This window comes from Cannabis sativa, chromosome 9, assembly GCF_029168945.1.
Source record: "Cannabis sativa cultivar Pink pepper isolate KNU-18-1 chromosome 9, ASM2916894v1, whole genome shotgun sequence".
In the NCBI taxonomy this organism is placed as follows: domain Eukaryota; kingdom Viridiplantae; phylum Streptophyta; class Magnoliopsida; order Rosales; family Cannabaceae; genus Cannabis; species Cannabis sativa.
The window spans coordinates 30,138,018-30,155,272 of NC_083609.1; the positions used below are offsets into that span (position 1 = coordinate 30,138,018).

At 31.7% G+C, this 17,255-nt stretch overlaps 1 protein-coding gene across 1 annotated transcript; it reads left to right on the plus strand.

Moving 5' to 3' along the window:
• The first annotated feature begins 2,038 nt into the window (after positions 1 to 2,038).
• Positions 2,039 to 10,251, plus strand: LOC115722772 (PHD finger protein At1g33420). Its single transcript, XM_030652081.2, has 6 exons — positions 2,039 to 2,407; positions 3,431 to 3,838; positions 6,948 to 7,074; positions 7,754 to 7,969; positions 8,314 to 8,931; positions 9,135 to 10,251. Exons 2-6 carry the CDS (start codon positions 3,517 to 3,519, stop codon positions 9,970 to 9,972), a joined length of 2,121 nt encoding a protein of 706 aa, XP_030507941.2. The 5' UTR covers positions 2,039 to 2,407; positions 3,431 to 3,516; the 3' UTR covers positions 9,973 to 10,251.
• The last annotated feature ends 7,004 nt before the right edge of the window (positions 10,252 to 17,255 follow it).

Genomic DNA, 17,255 nt, shown 5'->3' on the forward strand with positions numbered 1-17,255 from the left:
ATGTAAGGTTTACTAAACTTTATATGTGTTTATTTCATCGTTTTAGAAAGTTCATATTTAGGGTGTTAATCAACATACTTGTGAGTAGATCTAAGATCCTGGTAAAATAATTTCCAACAATTTGTTGAGACTCAGAATTGCTGAAATGTTAGATGTGAGAGTGGTTGCGAGTCATGGGAAGTATTTTGGTTTACCAACTATTGTAGGGAGACAGAAAGAAGAGTTGTTTGATGAGATTAAAAACAAGGTTTAGAATAAAGTTAGAGGGTGGAAGAGGTTGCTATTTTCAGTCGTTGGTAAAGAAGTGCTAATCAAGGCCATTATTCAAGTTATGCCGATACATACCATGAGTATGTACAAGTTATCTAAGAGCCTTGTTAATAGCTTACATCAAAATGGCAGCAAGATTCTGGTGGAGATCATCTGATAAAGATCAAAAGATACACTAGTATAAATGGGCATACCTATGCAAATTAAAGGAGAAAGGTGGTGTGGGGTTTAGACATATGGGTCTTTTTAATCAAGCACTTCTTGCAAAACAAATAAGGAGGTGTATTCAAAATCCTTCATCTTTGTGTAGTCGGGTTCTTAAAGCTAGCTACTTCCCATATAAAAGCATTTTGGAAGCAAAGTGTGGCGCTAATGGGTCTTTTGTGTGGCGTAGTTTAGTGTGGGGGAAGAAGCTTCTTCTCAAAGGATATCGATGGCGAGTTGGAAATGGAAATTCTATTCGAGTTCTTGAAGATCCATGGCTGCCAAGACCAATTAGTTTCCAATTCTATGATAAACTAAGTCTTCCGAACTAGCTTTATGTTATTGGTTATTGATTTAAAGTTAGCAAATGGGCAATGTAACCTATGGAAAGTTGGTGGAAATTTATGTGGAAACACAAAATACCACCTAAGGTAAAATACTTTGTTTGGAAAATATGTCATGGTTGGCTTCCTACTAATTATGTTTTATCTAAACAGGGTATGAATGTGGATCCAAATTGTGAGAATTACTCGGGCAGTCAAACCGAAAATATCCAACATGCTTTACGGAACTGTCCAAAACATAAAGAAGTTTGGAAGAAGTGTGGGCTTTGGGCTGATATTCAGGCTCATTTACAAAGAGATATTCAAGCCTTTCTCCAACAGATAGCAAGAAGATGGAAATCGGGAGAGTTTGAGTTGTTTCTGATCATTACATGGCATTTATGGTCGATTAGAAACTACACAAAATATGGAGGAAAAAGGCCATGGGTTGATAATTTACTTGGCTGGTGTGAGAAATTTTAGGTAGACTTTCAAACCGAGAATGGAAAAAGAAAACAATCTAATGAGCCACGACATGCAGCACATTGACAGCCACCGAGACAACATGAATGTAAAATCAATGTTGATGTCGGGGTTGTTAAAGGCAGGGGACGATCTGGCATAGGAATTGCGGTGAGAGATGAGCATGGTTTTGTACAGTATGCAACAACCACTATCGAAGAGCAAGAGTTGCGACCGGTTACTGGGAAATTATATGCTATTCGTTCTGGCTTAGAGATTGGGATTCAGATAGGGCATCCAAAGTTCACTGTGGAATCAAATTGTCAGCAAGCCATTAACCTTATCAAGCACACGGAAGAAGCTTGCGATGAGGAAGATGGATTGATTCTCCATATTAGAAGGCTGTTAGCTCATAGTCAAGTGGGTGGGTTGTACTTTGTATATAGGGAGGCTAATATTGTAGATCACAATTTAGTCAATTATACTTTGTCTTTCAAAGCTAGTGCCATATGGATTGAGTTATACCCTCATATGTTAATCAAGCCATGAGACTTGATTATTCAAATCCTTTGTAATTTGTTTTATTAATGCAGATTCTTTTTATTTTTTTAACAAAATTATTTATCCAACAAATTTACCCATTATAAATATTTGGATGCCAAAATATTAAATAGCTTTTATTTTTTTGGGTAAAGATTATTTAATATTTCTTCATTAACGTCTTTAATTCCGGTATTTTGATATAATAGTCCCCAAGCGGTTTCTTTATTTGCATCTAAGCCCAACTTCTGTGAGCTGTCATCTCCTCCATTCTTGTCTGTTAAGTTAAGACTCAAGCGGCAATTTCCTTGAATAGCCAAAAGAACTACTCTATTTCCTTCCTTCCTTCTCGATCTTTCTTTTCTGTTTTTCGTCCACTAAAATAGGCAGATCTGGAAACTTCCATATTTATCCTCCTTTCTTTTCTCCACTTTCCCTTTAATACTTTTCTCAGTTTTTAGGGTTTCAACACTCTCGATCTTCTTTGCTGTGTTAAAGATTTCTGAGAAATTCCTTTCTACACATGCATCTCAGTTGCTGATTTCCGAGTTTTTCCTTCACCGTTCTTTGATCCCTCGCATCAGGTCAACATCATTTCAGACCAGAAGGTAAGGCTTTTTGTTTGCCCCCTACTTATTTATTTATTTTTTCTGTGCTAGTTTATTAGGTCTTGACGATTGTGATTCAATAATGGTGGTGATTGGGTTTTTAGTAGTTGCGTTTGGTTGTCACAAAGTGGATGCCCGTTAAATGTTCGTGTATCTGACTTAGAAACGTCGTTTTATTTTTTAATTAATGAGAAAAAATAGGAAGTGAAACAGATCCATGTGCGAATGTACCTTACATTTGATCGTTATTCTATCAACATTTACATTCATCCATTATTAGATCACATTATTGCACTCTTCGGAGGTGGAAGAAGCAGTGCTAAGAGGGTATGATTGTCTGAACATCTGTCTGGGTTAGCTCATTAGTGGACAGGACTAAAATGAGTGGTAAAATAAATGATTTTTTTTTTCTTTTCTGAAAATACTAGTGGGATGAAAGAAAGAGCATTTTTCATTTTAAGGTATACTCTGCACTTATATTGATCTGATAAATTCCTCACACTAGATATTTTCTATCTGGGTATTATTTGGCTCTATGTTGTATAAATATCCTATATCGGTGGAAGTTCAAATATCATGATGGTTATTTTCTTTTACTTATTATTAAACTGTATTTGTGCTTACTTTGAGTTATATGGCAATGGGTGTGGAAAAGCATATGTTTCTTAGAATAGAAGAAAACCTTTTGTCCCTTGTGAAGGCTCAAAAGCATGAGGATAAAAGAACATAAAATAAAATAAAATAAAAATCTCATGGACCCTTATGTTTCGGAGTAAGTGTATAGGGTTAAGGTGGGTAAATTTGAAGACAACTTTTACTGTGACTCGTGTTATGAATTCTAAATTGCTAATGTTATTACTTGTGGTAGACACTTTGTAGTAATAAATTCATATCACTTCTTATGACGGGTATTGCATTTACGAAGGATTATATTGTCCTTTGTTGGGATACCAATTTCTATTACATCTTGTGTTTTAGGAGTTAGTTTACTTTGATTGCATCTGAAGTTGCTTGCAATTACAGGATAGGTTGAAGAAGTACCGTGTATTGTTTCCCATCTGAGATTCGATAGGGACATTGCTAGGACATCTATATCTTGTGTTTTCGTCATGGTCGTGAATACCCGTCCTCTTAAACGAATGAAGAGCCGAGTCACGGCAGATCTCTATGACTTCCTCACCTTTCCATCACCAGTATATGGCTCTACCAATGGATCCTTTAGGACAAACATCAGGGCATTCCTCTCAAAGCATGCAATGTTGCCAATTCCATCGTCGCTCTTCCCCCACCTAATGACATGGCAAATCTTATTTAGGGTTGGGAATGTGATGAGTGGCCTTGATTCGCTCTCAGCACTGATTTGCCTAGACATTGTTGAGGAGGATGTTGCCATATCCAGATCCACCTATTGTGACCAGTGCCGAGTTGTTGGTGAGTTGACTCGCTTAGTTGAAATCTCTTGTCTTTCTTTCTATCTATAAGTTTGAATAATCTCAATTCTATAAATTTGATTATTGTCATGATTCTTAGTTCGTCATCAAATGATTAATGCTAGTTCAGAACTTGTCAAGCAAAATTTCGTAGTTATTTAGACTTTTTCCCTTCATCTTTTATTTATTTAGAATTAGTTAAATATCTTGAGATAAAACTATTAGTGCTGATTGGTATAGTATTGAGATTTAACTTTATTATTTTAAAAACTAAAAGTTTGTTGTTTCACAAGAATTTCATCTTTTTTATATTTAGAGAAATTATATTAAATGGTCTGTAATAGTGGAATTCTCGAGCAACATGATGTTTTTATGAGTTATTCTAGCAAAATGACTCACTTTTGCTCTAATTAACTTATGGTTTATCATATTTGCTTACTGGTATTTGCATTTTCACTTGAGTTATGTGCATATGATTCATCTAGTTTAATATCTATATATTTATGCTATTTGTATTCCATCTTTTATCTTTAGCAAGTTATTTTGCTACTCTTAACTCATTTTGATATCATTCTTATCCAAGCCCCTTGTATAAAAAACAAATTTAGATTTAGTTCATAATATGGAATATACTAGTATCAATTATTAAAGAATCCCAACCATTTGTTGCCTTTTGAAGTGCAGGCCTTTTTCTACTTATAAAATTCTGGAAATCTGGTCCCAAATCAAAATTCAAGATTCAATATTTAATAGATGAACTCATGTAAACCCTGAGAAAAACTTGTTAGGTCAGCTTCACAAGGAACACATTTAATTATTGGTTAACCTTGTTTTTTTTTGAAAAAGAGACAGAGGCCATTGTCTTAGACTGGCCCCTATTGAAATCCCTCACTTGTGACGGAGGAAAACCTTGGTTACAAGAGTCTTAGCATAAAAAATACTAAAACCCACACGAAAACAAAACCGGACTCAATAAAAACAGTACTTGTTATTCCTAAAAGGAAATTACATCAAATTTCTCCATTCTCTAGTTAACCTTGTTCTCAATAAAAACAGTACTTGTTATTCCTAAAAGGAAATTATTGGTAACCTTGTTCTTTTTCTTGCGTTTGTATTGCTGCGTGTAAGAGGTTTGGGGCAAACATCAGTTGGCGTAATTTACAAATCGTAACTACACTGTTTCTTATAATAATATTAATTTCCAAATGATCACTTCTGTGTTGATTCTTATTAAACAGCACATGTAAAAGATAGACCACATTGCATAGAAAAATCCTTTCTATAGGAAAAAATAAGGTCTCATTTGCTCATTGTACCTGTGAAATTTCTTGCTTCCTTCCCGGAAAAGTTAAAAACTTGTGTGTAGCTTCATCAACCAATTTTTTCCAAATCATTTTGCCACAATGGTAATATGAAATTTTTAAATATCTTCCTTCTCTGAAACCATTTAATTAAAAACTTAGATCGGAGATAAAAACTTTTAATTTTATAAATTTGATGGGTCTTTTGTTTGAAGAGTTTGAAGCTTTATGATTTGTAAGGATCTAAATGAAGCTTATAAGATTGTTTGGAGGCCTCATGAATTTTATCTAGAGCTGCCGCATAAATACCTTAGTAATAAATAAGTGTCTCAAGGATCCTAGACAGAGGTTTAGTGTTTGTTTTATAAAGGGTTAAGTTGTACCTTGTGATTCACTTTTCTTGGGCCTAAAAACTGCCTTAACTAACCTTAGCGGTTACTGGCAGGAAAGGTCTTGAGGGAGTATGACTATGGCAGATATTTCATGGTCAAATAAGTCTTTATTGTCTCCAAAGACTTGGCGTTGGGGTGTAAGGAATTTTAGTTTGGGTGGGCCAGGTATCCATGTGTTTTGTTAAAAATAAATAATAAAAAACAAATAAGACTGAATTGATAAACAGGGGATGCTTCAACAAAAAAAAATTGGGGAATGTTTCAGATCTCATTCTCACCCTCTACATCAGAAAATTCATACTATAACGACTACCATAGGCTAATGTTGTTAGGGCCATTACCCATAGATAATAAACAGTAAAATCTTAGTTGCTTCCGCATCTTTTCTTTTTTTAAAACCGACTCGATGGATTGATATTTACTGAACATGCTCTCCATTGTGTTATTCTTCCAAGTGCTTATTACGTGATAGTATTACAGCTATTATAACTCTCAAGGCTACTGAAAAACCTTCTATTTATAAGTAGCTATTATTACTCCACTGGAGTCTAAATACTCTGAATCTGCATTTCATTTTGACTTCATTTTGTGGAGCAACCAGTACTTGTATACTCCTATACATAGTCTCATTTAGAATTAGCTTTTTCTTTGTACCTGCTACTTACAATTTATGTCATTTTGTAAAGTATATGTAACTCCTGCACTCTTTTTCTTCTTGCTTGATACCTTTTTTCTATGTTGTTTGTCATATTAGATGGAGTCAGCTTCTTTTTCATACTTTTTGAAAATTCTCTCAATCTTTCCCACTCTTTATACAGACTTAAATATTGACCACATCTTTACCTTATTGTTTAGGATTAATGGCTGAAATAGGGCTATTATACAAAATTGTTGAAGAAACTATAAATATTTTAACCTTTATCTTCTTTTTATTATTATTATTATTATGCCACTTTCTTTTTTCACTCGTATAGTTATAATCTTCATTAATTCTCTTATTTGCACTTTTATCTCAAGAGAACTCTTATGTTTTCTTTGCAAGTGAGTCCACTTGTACTTGATTGGTCTAAATTATAATTTTATTGCCTATTAGAACTATTCAGGTTCTCATTGTGATTAAAATATATTTGTTCATTTTGGCTTTTCCTTGTCCTAAGATAAAGAAAAATAAAATACATTTTCCTATACAGAAAAGATTGTTGGAGTCGAGGTATATGTATATTTTTTTTTTAAATAAAAGTACAAGTGAAGATTGATAGTTGTGAAGTTAGGTAATTTTTGAATACAGTGAAATTAGGTCATGACACGGAACAAAACGATTACAATTTCTGGCAATCGTTTTAAGTTATTTGTGGCTAGGATAACATTGAGGAATCTCAAGAATTCTGATAAGCTATATTTCTTTTGAAACATTTAGGATGGAGTGGCCATCCAGTCTGTACGAAACGGTACCATTTTATTATCAAGGCCGATGGTAATTCCATTGGTGGCTATCACAAACCCTGTATGTTCTGTGGAGATGTCCTGCATTTGTCAGAATCCAAGTGAGGACCTTATTTTCTTTACTCCATATGCATTGACCCCTTTTAAATTACTGTGATGGACCTTATTTTCTTTACTCCATATGCATTCACCTCTTTTATATTACTGTGATGGACCTTATTTTCTTTACTACATATGCATTCACCCCTTTTATATTACTTTGATGGACCTTATATTCTTTACTACATACATTCACCCCTTTTATATTACTCTGATGCTATGTTTTGATTCAGATCTCTGCATTGCTATCCATTTATTATATCTTCCATTTTGCTCTCTTATAGAAAATTAATGGTATGTGCTCTGTAAGCTTGTGCTCAAACAGACACAAACAGATGCATGTGTTTATGGATGCATGTATGCATTTGTGTATTCAAGGGATATGTTCCATTTCTACTCTTTCTTATTCTCCTTTATTTACTGCTTTGCTTTTTAAAATTTATATGCTTTTATTTTATTTTCAGTTATGTTTTGAGCCATGATATTATGTGTGTATGAATACATATATTAGTGTACTATATGTTTGGGTTGTGTTCTATTTGTTGACCCTTTTTTGTTCTTTTTTACCTTTAAAAAAAAATTATATTTTTAGTTATGTTTTTGTTATGGGCTTGTGCTAAATCAGTTGTAGAGTTATCACCATTGCATTAGATTATGTGCTTATGTATCACTGTTTCTCAGGTGTAAGTCATGCAACCTTGAAACAAGTACAGATGATGTGGAAGACTGGGTGTACAGCCAGTTAGAGAATACTACTCATCTTTTGCATGGTGTAATTCATTCCAATGGTTATGGACACCTTCTTAGGGTCAATGGGAGGGAAGGAGGATCAAGGATTCTCTCAGGATGCCACATCATGAACTTCTGGGATCGGCTTTGTAAGACCCTTGGAGCCAGGTTAGCTCTATTGGTTAGTAATAGCTTCTTATTGTGAAACATGCTTAGTTTTTAAATCAAGGTTTTGACAATTGTGTGTATATGAGAATTTCTTAATTGATCGTTTCATGTCTCCATGATCACTCATTCATCTATATATTTCTACTCTGTAGGCATTTCATTGGTGGATATATTTCACATTGTGTTATTTATTCATTAACGTGTCATGTATCTATTTCTACTCCTTGACCCAATATAATTATATATGTTATATGTATATAGTATGCAATAACTGATGCTTTCGGCTTTATTTATATAATGTTTTGATTACTCTTGACTTGATTTTCTTTTTTACCTGCCAATAGGAAAGTTAGTGTGATGGATGTGTCCAAGAAGTACGGGTTGGAGTATCGGCTGCTGCATTCCATAACCAAAGGCCGTCCTTGGTATGGTGACTGGGGTTATGAATTTGGTGCTGGTAGCTTTGCCCTCTCCCTGGATGCATATAAAACGTCTGTTGAAAGCCTATCTTCCCTACCCCTGTCCATTTTTCTCTCTCAGGGACAGAAACTTGACTCTCATCTCCCAGACCTTATCTCATACTACCAGTCTTGTTCGGAACATGAGCTTGTGAATGTTAGAGACCTCTTTTGTTTTGTACTGAAACTGATACATGATGCTCACAAGAGTACCTCAAGGGCTGATGATACTGCCCTCAAGAAGCCCCAAGCTGGCACCTCAAGAACCTTGTATTCATGGACCAGAAGTGATATTGAGCGAGTTGAAGCTGCCATGCTTAGAGTGCTGCGTGCAGTTTCTGGGGCCAATTGGGTCAGTATACGATCCCTTAAGGGTGCTGTATGTAAGGTGGCTCCTCCAGAACTGCTTGATTACTGCCTCAAGGAACTTGGCGGGAAAATGACACCTAATGGAATGGTTGTTAATGCACGACCGAATCCTGATACTGGAAATTTTGAGTTCCGGTAAGCTCTGATAAGCTTTTAATACATCAAGCTTTATCATAGTATTGTTATGTTTTGGGTTGTTTCATGTCCTACAAGAAATATGTTGTGATGTTATTTATATTATAATGTCTCTATTTCCTCTATATTCTATTTTAATTTGGCTGGGCAATGGATTTCTAAAAGCTCAGGAATGTAATAAGCTGTGATTTCTATCTTATCAGATTGGAGGCTCAAGGTGTTTCTTCCCAAGGAAACAATACTTTCACAGAGTCTTCCATTTCAAACAGATCATCTGAAGAAAGTCTCCTGCGTGACTTAAGGTACTTGTATGAATGCATGCTCCACCCTCGAACTATGATAAGCTATGTACCTCAGGTAACAAGGGATCTTGCAGTTAGTTCAGCTGAAAAGCTCCTTGACTGCAAGCAGTTTGTGAAGAACTATGAGCCTGAAATGATATCTACAAATATCAATAATGGGTTGACACGTATTGTATGCTTAGTTGAACTTGTGGATGAGATTGATGAAATGATTACAAAACCGCCTCCTGAACTTGTAATCCTCTCCCAAAATGCTACTGTGTCGGATGTCAAGTTTGAAGCGTCAAAAGCTTTCCAAGATGTATATATTATGTTTAAAGGATTTCATGCCAATGAGTTACCTGACTATGGTGGTGTTGATGATTCCACCCAGATTAAGTACTTATTGGGTTCAACCGGATTTGTTCGCTTGAGAGGGAGATGTCATGTGAAACATGGCTTAAGTAGGTATAGGATGGAGAGGGGGGTGGAGAGGTGGACTGTAGAGTGCAGCTGTGGGGCAAAAGATGATGATGGGGAGAGAATGCTGGCATGTGATGTTTGTAGTGTGTGGCAACACACTCGATGTTCTGGCATTCTTGACTCGGAGTTGGTCCCTCTAAGATTTGTATGTTACAGATGCAAAAGCTCCATTTCAACCGGGAAAACTGGGGCCCCTTGTAAGGATGAGGCAGTAACTACTAATGTTGGCAGTAATGGCTGTCTGGGTAAGAATATGACTGCTGATGTTACACTTTGACTAATAAGATCGTCATTTGATTTACATTTAGGCTAGTTTTTTCAGTTTTGGCATAGAAGAGTGGAATAGGGTATTCCATTTGGCCTGAAAAATGACCAGACTTGTACATAACAAACAGGCTCCAACAAGGATGGAACAATTTGACTCTTCCTTTTGGAAAATGGTATTTGTCCTTGCAATTTTTTATTCTCCTTTTGTATAGTTTCCTACGGAGTTAGATGTAACAAACAAAAGAAAAGTACAGAAACTAACTTGAATGGCTATGTCTTTATTTTAGAAGCCTCTTGTCTAATTAAATCAACTTTTTATTATTATTATTATTATTATTATTATTATTAGAATTTTCCTACACCCCAGACAGAACTATGATACAGTACTTATATGGTTCTGCTGTTAATTATTTTTCTTGTAAAATATTTCCATTCTAATTATAAAATTTGAGATTATACATCTATAATTTAGAGTTGTTCAAGGTCATTAAATTATTGCCAACTAGCTTAAGTGAGTTATATAGGCTTTTGTAATGTACTAAAGGTCTTTGGCACAGTTTTTAGGAAATGGAAAGTTTTTTTTGAAAAAATGTTTTGTAAGTTTTTAGAAAAAAACTTACGAAAATAGCTAAAAATTAAAGTTTACAAATACAATCTAATTTTTTAAATGAAGGCTAATAAATTTATTTGGACTAAAAATATATTTACTTATTTATTGTTATAAAATAATATAATATAATATAAAGTAGATGAGAAGAAAGAAGAAGAAGATGAAGAGAGAAAGAGAAAGTGAATGAGAATTTCTGAGTTGTTTATTCCAATGGGGTGAACCCCTATTTATACAAATACAAGAGTGAGATATTAAGAAACTAAGAAAAAGGGAAACTAAGAAAAAAATGAATGTTGATTACAATTAATGGTAATAAATAAAAGATTTGGACATCCACATAATTAATAATATTTATAACACTATTAAAAATCTTGTTGAAAACTTGATCAAAGGAAAAAGAGTATAGTGTAAACTAACTCCCCCTCATTTAAGCATTTGTGGAGATCTTCTAATCGACGAATTTCGATCTTATTTACCGTCTTCTCAAATGTTGATGTTGGTAATAACTTTGTGAATAAGTTTACAAGATTGACACTTGATTAAATATGTTGAACACCAATATGTATTTTCTTGAAGCGTATAAAGAAGAATTTCGTGAAATGTGTTCTAACTCTATCTCCTTCAATGTACCATCCTTTTAGTTGAGCGATGCAAGCAATATTATCCATAGAGAATTGCTTGGGTTGATACTTCTTTATTGAGTGCAATCCATATGTTTCCCGAATATGCTATGTCAATGATCTCACTCACACACATTTTCTACTTGCTTCATAAAATGCAAGTATGTTAACATGATTTATAGTTGTCTCGTTAAAAATCTTGCCAGAAAAACCCAGTGGGACAAAATCTAAGTTAAGGAAAAAAGAGTACAATATATATTTCATATTCATAATTATTTGCAAGTTGCCTCGTTAAAAACCTTGCCAGGAAAACCCATTGGGACAAAACCTGAACTAAGGGAAAAAGAGTGCAACATGAATATGTCTCCCCCTCATGCACATATGATCCATAATTCTTTTGGTGATAATATATCTCATAAGATTATTGTTATCACTTTTAAAATATCACCATATATAATCTTTGATCATATATTTTCTATAACTCTTCCAGAGTATGTATGGACTTCTAAATTATAGATAAGGGGTTCGTGGAACATTAGTCTTTATCCAACTAATTATATCATTCATGTGTGTACACAACTTTGTTCATACGAAAATTTAAAATTTCAAGTAGATATGAACATAACACATTAATGGTACTATAAATTTTTATTTGTGACAATGATGGTACTCCAAGACCATATATTTATACCATCTTGTTTTATGATCTTAATTTCCATATCAAATGATCATATATCTATAATTCTTGATACATATGAAGTACTTCAGGACTTCAATACTAATGAACAAACTTTATACATTAATATTTCTCGAAATACAAAAGAAATAAAAGTTTGTTCTTCAATTAATCAAAAACTCTTCAAGAGTCTATCACAACGTATAATTTACGTACTTATATTGCATAGACAACCATAGGTATTTTTTAAATAATAATTTACTTACATGTCTTTATTTCATACAAAGATCTTTGTCATATAGTGCGCGCAACTTTGAATTTATATCACTTAAGACATGTATTAAATTCTTCTAGAATTTTTAGATAAGGCTTATTTCAAATTCTCACTATATTAGGAGCTCCAAATAAATAACCTTTTGTTGCAACATTTATGTGACGCTTATAAATCCTTATAAAATATATTCCAGGCTATAATCAAATTATGATTATATTTTCTCAATATTTAAGCCTTACTTCAATCAATCTCATGTCTATGCAAATTTTGTACAACAATTCATTATGTACAAATACATATATGCAAATTTCTCATTAGAAATATTTATTTTCACACCCTACAGGTCTTACTTCACTTTATGTGAGTAAATTTGCTTGGATTGCGTCATAATATTTTGGCCAAAAATCAAAATGTATGTCGATGATTCTCGACAAATCTAATACCATGATCCTTGCTATCTCATGTTAGTTTATTGCATATGCAAACATTCAATATTTATTGTCGACAAAAATTTCAATAAATGATAATTTCCTCCCATATTGACATAACTTATAGAGATCTCTTTAAATTACATATTTTTCAAATATGTTTATCATTTATAGGTACCTATATAGAATCACTTCAGGGATTCAATTATGATCAAATGTGTTATGTCTAACTTCTCTTGGGAGTCTTTTCGAGTACCGTTTTCATCACGGTTATCATTTTAATACTTTATAACAATAAGGTATCTCCATGAGTACCTCTAGATTTAACAACTTCAGGGCAAATCAAATGAACATTTATTAATAATTTCTACATTGTTCATTTATGCTTCAGGCGTTTTCAACTCATTCTATCTCAACTTTGAATAATATTGATTTGCAGTTGGTATATATCATTTTGAACTGTATTGTTCTTATATACTTTGTGCAAGGATCATTTTTTAAAAATTATCATCGATCCCAACTGCTTCTCTCCCCCTGATCGAGAGAATTTTTAAAAATTGTGATATCTAATAATATTAATGTACCTGTAGGGATTTCAGTATATCACAATGAATCAATATTTGTTTAAACTCATATATACTATATGACATTGAACTTCAGGTTCAATCCTTATGAACTTAATTCATTTCTAAGAATGAGTCATACGTGTATAATTAGAAATACATAAATTTACACATTTTGTAAATGCATGATTATATAATCTTATCACATCGATAAGAAACTATGCAATAAAAATCTAACAATAGCTCAAGATTGTTAAGGAAATATAATTTAAATATTTTCTATGTGCAAATATATGCACATTCTTCTTTTGAGCCTTATAAATTAACAATGAGAAGAATCTTCTAGTTCTTCAACAAAATTTAGTCAAATTCTTTGACAATTTATTGCATATGATTGATCATGTCAAAATAATTCAATTCATGAACTTCAGGTTCACTATAATTTGTATTTCAATGAAACTTTCAAAATGTAATGTAAATTCATTACAACATAATCATTACAAGTTTCATTTTTATATACACATAATATAATTATATTATTCTCCAAAACATATACACTCTTCAGGAATCACTATCATCAATTCAATGATGTGTATAATTTAAAAGATACATGACAACTTCATCATGTTATTGTAATGGTCAAATAGATATAACCATAACATATCATTCATTTTTCCTGATATCTTTTTAACAAGTCGTCTAATTTATTAATAGACTATTCATCAGTCTAATTATCATGACTTGATATATTATATATTTAAATGTACAACAAGTACATATAATAAGTTATTTATTATCACTTTCATAACTAGATAAAAGTTACACATCTAGGTACATACAAAGACATTTTACTACTCAAGGTAGCAATTGTATGTAAGACTTCTTCAGGAAGCTTTTCAACTAATCATTTTGTGATTCTTTATCACTTTGATTATATTGGATCACTAACAAATATTAGCAAATTATATATCCACTTTTGGGAATATGCAAACTGAATTATATAGTAACTATATATTTACATATCATGTACCAACAATAGTTTGAAACTATTGATTTTAAAAAATAATAAAATATGTATATATTAATTTGCTTATGACATTACCAATATATGTGAAATCTATATTCTTTGAAATAGAATTTCATGCCTATTCATTCTCTTTAGGTAATGATATTTAAATATTCTAAATGTACAATAAGTTTGTACAATTCACATTCTATTAAATAATCAAGTATACTTTTATCTTGATTATAACTGTGTCCGTACTACAGGTACGCGACCACTATTATTCAATTCCACACATGATAAATAGATTTCATGCACTTTGATTGTGTGTGGTATCTCATCTTTTGGTTGTTTCCACTTTTTTCTAGAAATAATTGAGTAGTAAATAATGTCATTGATGATTTAAAATCATTACATTCACTTCGGGGAATGACGTTGAACAAGTAGAACATTATTATAAATTTCTTAAAAATTTATTACTTGTTCATCCATAAAAATATAAGAAATTATTCAACAATTTCTTTTACGATATTTCAAAGAATATATGAATGCAATTTTTGCATAGTCTCCAAGATGTATGCAAAATTTAATCTTAAATATATGTCAGATTCAATAATTTCCAACATTGCAAGTAATAACAATGTATAATAACATGACTAATACGAGGAATCTTTAAAAGTAATTGACTTCAATTCGTATCATTCTCTAGAGGGAATGATGAACAATAAATACATGCCTCATGTATTTAAATAACATTAGTCATGCTCATTGTTATTCTTATACTTTGATGTTTCAATGCAATTTTCTTAACATTCTTTTTGGATATTCAAAACCCACTATAAAATTGCATCAATAATAATCATTTTTAATGATTCATTAGTTGTATTCACATAAATACAATCATTTTTTTTTTGACAAATATAAAATATTTACTTCAGGAAATGTTTGACAAAATCTATATCGATATTAGATTACTTTTCATTGTCCTCAAAGAATACAAGAACATATATATAAATATGTATTCATCTCTTTCATTATATATCCATCAACTATATAATGAATATTACGTTTGCATAATCTTCAGGATATATGCAAGATTTTATTGAGGACGCATAATCATCAGAATATATGCAATATTTTATCGAGGATGCATAATCTTCAGGATAGATACAATTTTTTATCGATGATGCATAATCTTCAGGATATATGCAATATTTTATCGATGATGCATAATCTTTAGGATATATGAAATATTTTATCGATAATGCATAATCTTTAGGATATATGCAATATTTTATCGATAATACATAATCTTTTGGATATATGTATAATTTATATAGATTTTCTCTATCATATCATAGGCACACATATATTGTAAATATTATGAATGATAAGAACATAATATATATATATATGAAATTAATAATAAATATATAAAAACATATACATACATATATAATATATAGATATATAGATAAAAAGAAAAAGGAAACCAAATGATTCTTGAAATTGTTTCAGTCAGATGAGTATATATAAATATATATTTAGTGTATCTTGACTTTGAAACAATTCAAGAACTTTAACAAAATACTTACATTGGGTCTTAGGCAGAGACTCATGCTTGAAGCTTGGGCAGAGACTCGTGCTAATAACGTGTTATAAAATAATATAATATAATATAAAGTAGATGAGAAGAAAGAAGAAGAAGATGAAGAGAGAAAGAGAAAGTGAATGAGAATTTCTGAGTTGTTTATTCCAATGGGGTGAACCCCTATTTATACAAATACAAGAGTGAGATATTAAGAAACTAAGAAAAAGGGAAACTAAGAAAAAGATGAATGTTGATTACAATTAATGGTAATAAATAAAAGATTTGGACATCCACATAATTAATAATATTTATAACATTTATTATATATTAATTTTTTTTAAAAAATAAATAAATAATATTTAAATTTTTTATTTTTTTTAACTTGAAAATATTTTATATTTTTAATATTAACATTTCATATAATTTGGAGTTTTTTTATTTATTTAATTTTTTGATTTCGCTTACATGTGATAAAAATAGAATTTAAAAATACTATAATTATTTTAAGGAAATTATCTTAAATACTATTTTTTCTAACTTTTTTTTCTTCAAATTTATGGTTGGGTTGCTACGGTGGTTAGAGATGGAAATTGGACGGTTAATGTACGGGGAATGCAATCCCCACCCCCATCCCCGCTACCTATTTATACTCCCATCCCCGCTCCATCCCCGTTTAATAACCAACGAATTCGGGGTAGGGGAATACCCATCGGGTATCCATTAAGGTAAAATGAAAAAAAAAATTAATTTAAAATAATTAAAAAAAATAAATTAAACCAATTAATATTCTCACAAATATTTATTATGCATTCATAATTCATAGAAGATAAAAGATAAACCTACCTAAAAAAAACATAACCTAATAAAAAATAAAAACTAAATATGTCTCAAAGTTTGAAAAAAAAAAATCATAACCCAAGTATAGGAACATAGTCTGATACCTCTCAAGCCTCCTAACAAATTAAAAAGTAAACAAAGATGAAATTAAGAATCGAGAAGAAAATATCTTTACACATGTAATTCACAATGATCATCAGTTTATTATCGTCATTAGATTTACATAATTTAAGCATATGATATGTAATTTTGATAATGGATGATAATCGAAATAATTTTGATTATTAATCATATATATATACATATACTATATATATATGTTAAGAATAAAAAAGGAAATTATATATATATCTATCTCGGGTCAGATATAGTGCGGATAGTATTATCCCCGCCCCCGCCCCATCCCCGCTTCGGGTATTTAAATTGTCCCCCACCACCGCCCCATTAACCACCAAGACGGAAAATTCCCACCCCATTAAGGGCGGGTCCCTGCGGTTACCTATCCCCATGGTATAAATTTCCATCTCTAACAGTGGTTTCTTCGGTAGTTTCTATGTATGTTGCTATGTGGATTTTGGTGGCAATTTAAGTTGTTCCGTTAGTTGCTATGAGGTTTCTATATAGAATTTCGTAAGAATACAAAAAAAAAAAAAAAAAAAAGCAGTTTTGAAGTTTAAAAATAAAAAAACCT

Bases quoted from the DNA above. Each gene is read 5' to 3' on its own strand.
- LOC115722772 (XM_030652081.2), top strand. From the start codon at position 3,517: ATGGTCGTGAATACCCGTCCTCTTAAACGAATGAAGAGCCGAGTCACG. The intron at 7,970-8,313 runs GTTAGCTCTATT...ACCTGCCAATAG, and splicing joins TGTAAGACCCTTGGAGCCAG to GAAAGTTAGTGTGATGGATG. The intron at 8,932-9,134 runs GTAAGCTCTGAT...CTATCTTATCAG, and splicing joins ACTGGAAATTTTGAGTTCCG to ATTGGAGGCTCAAGGTGTTT.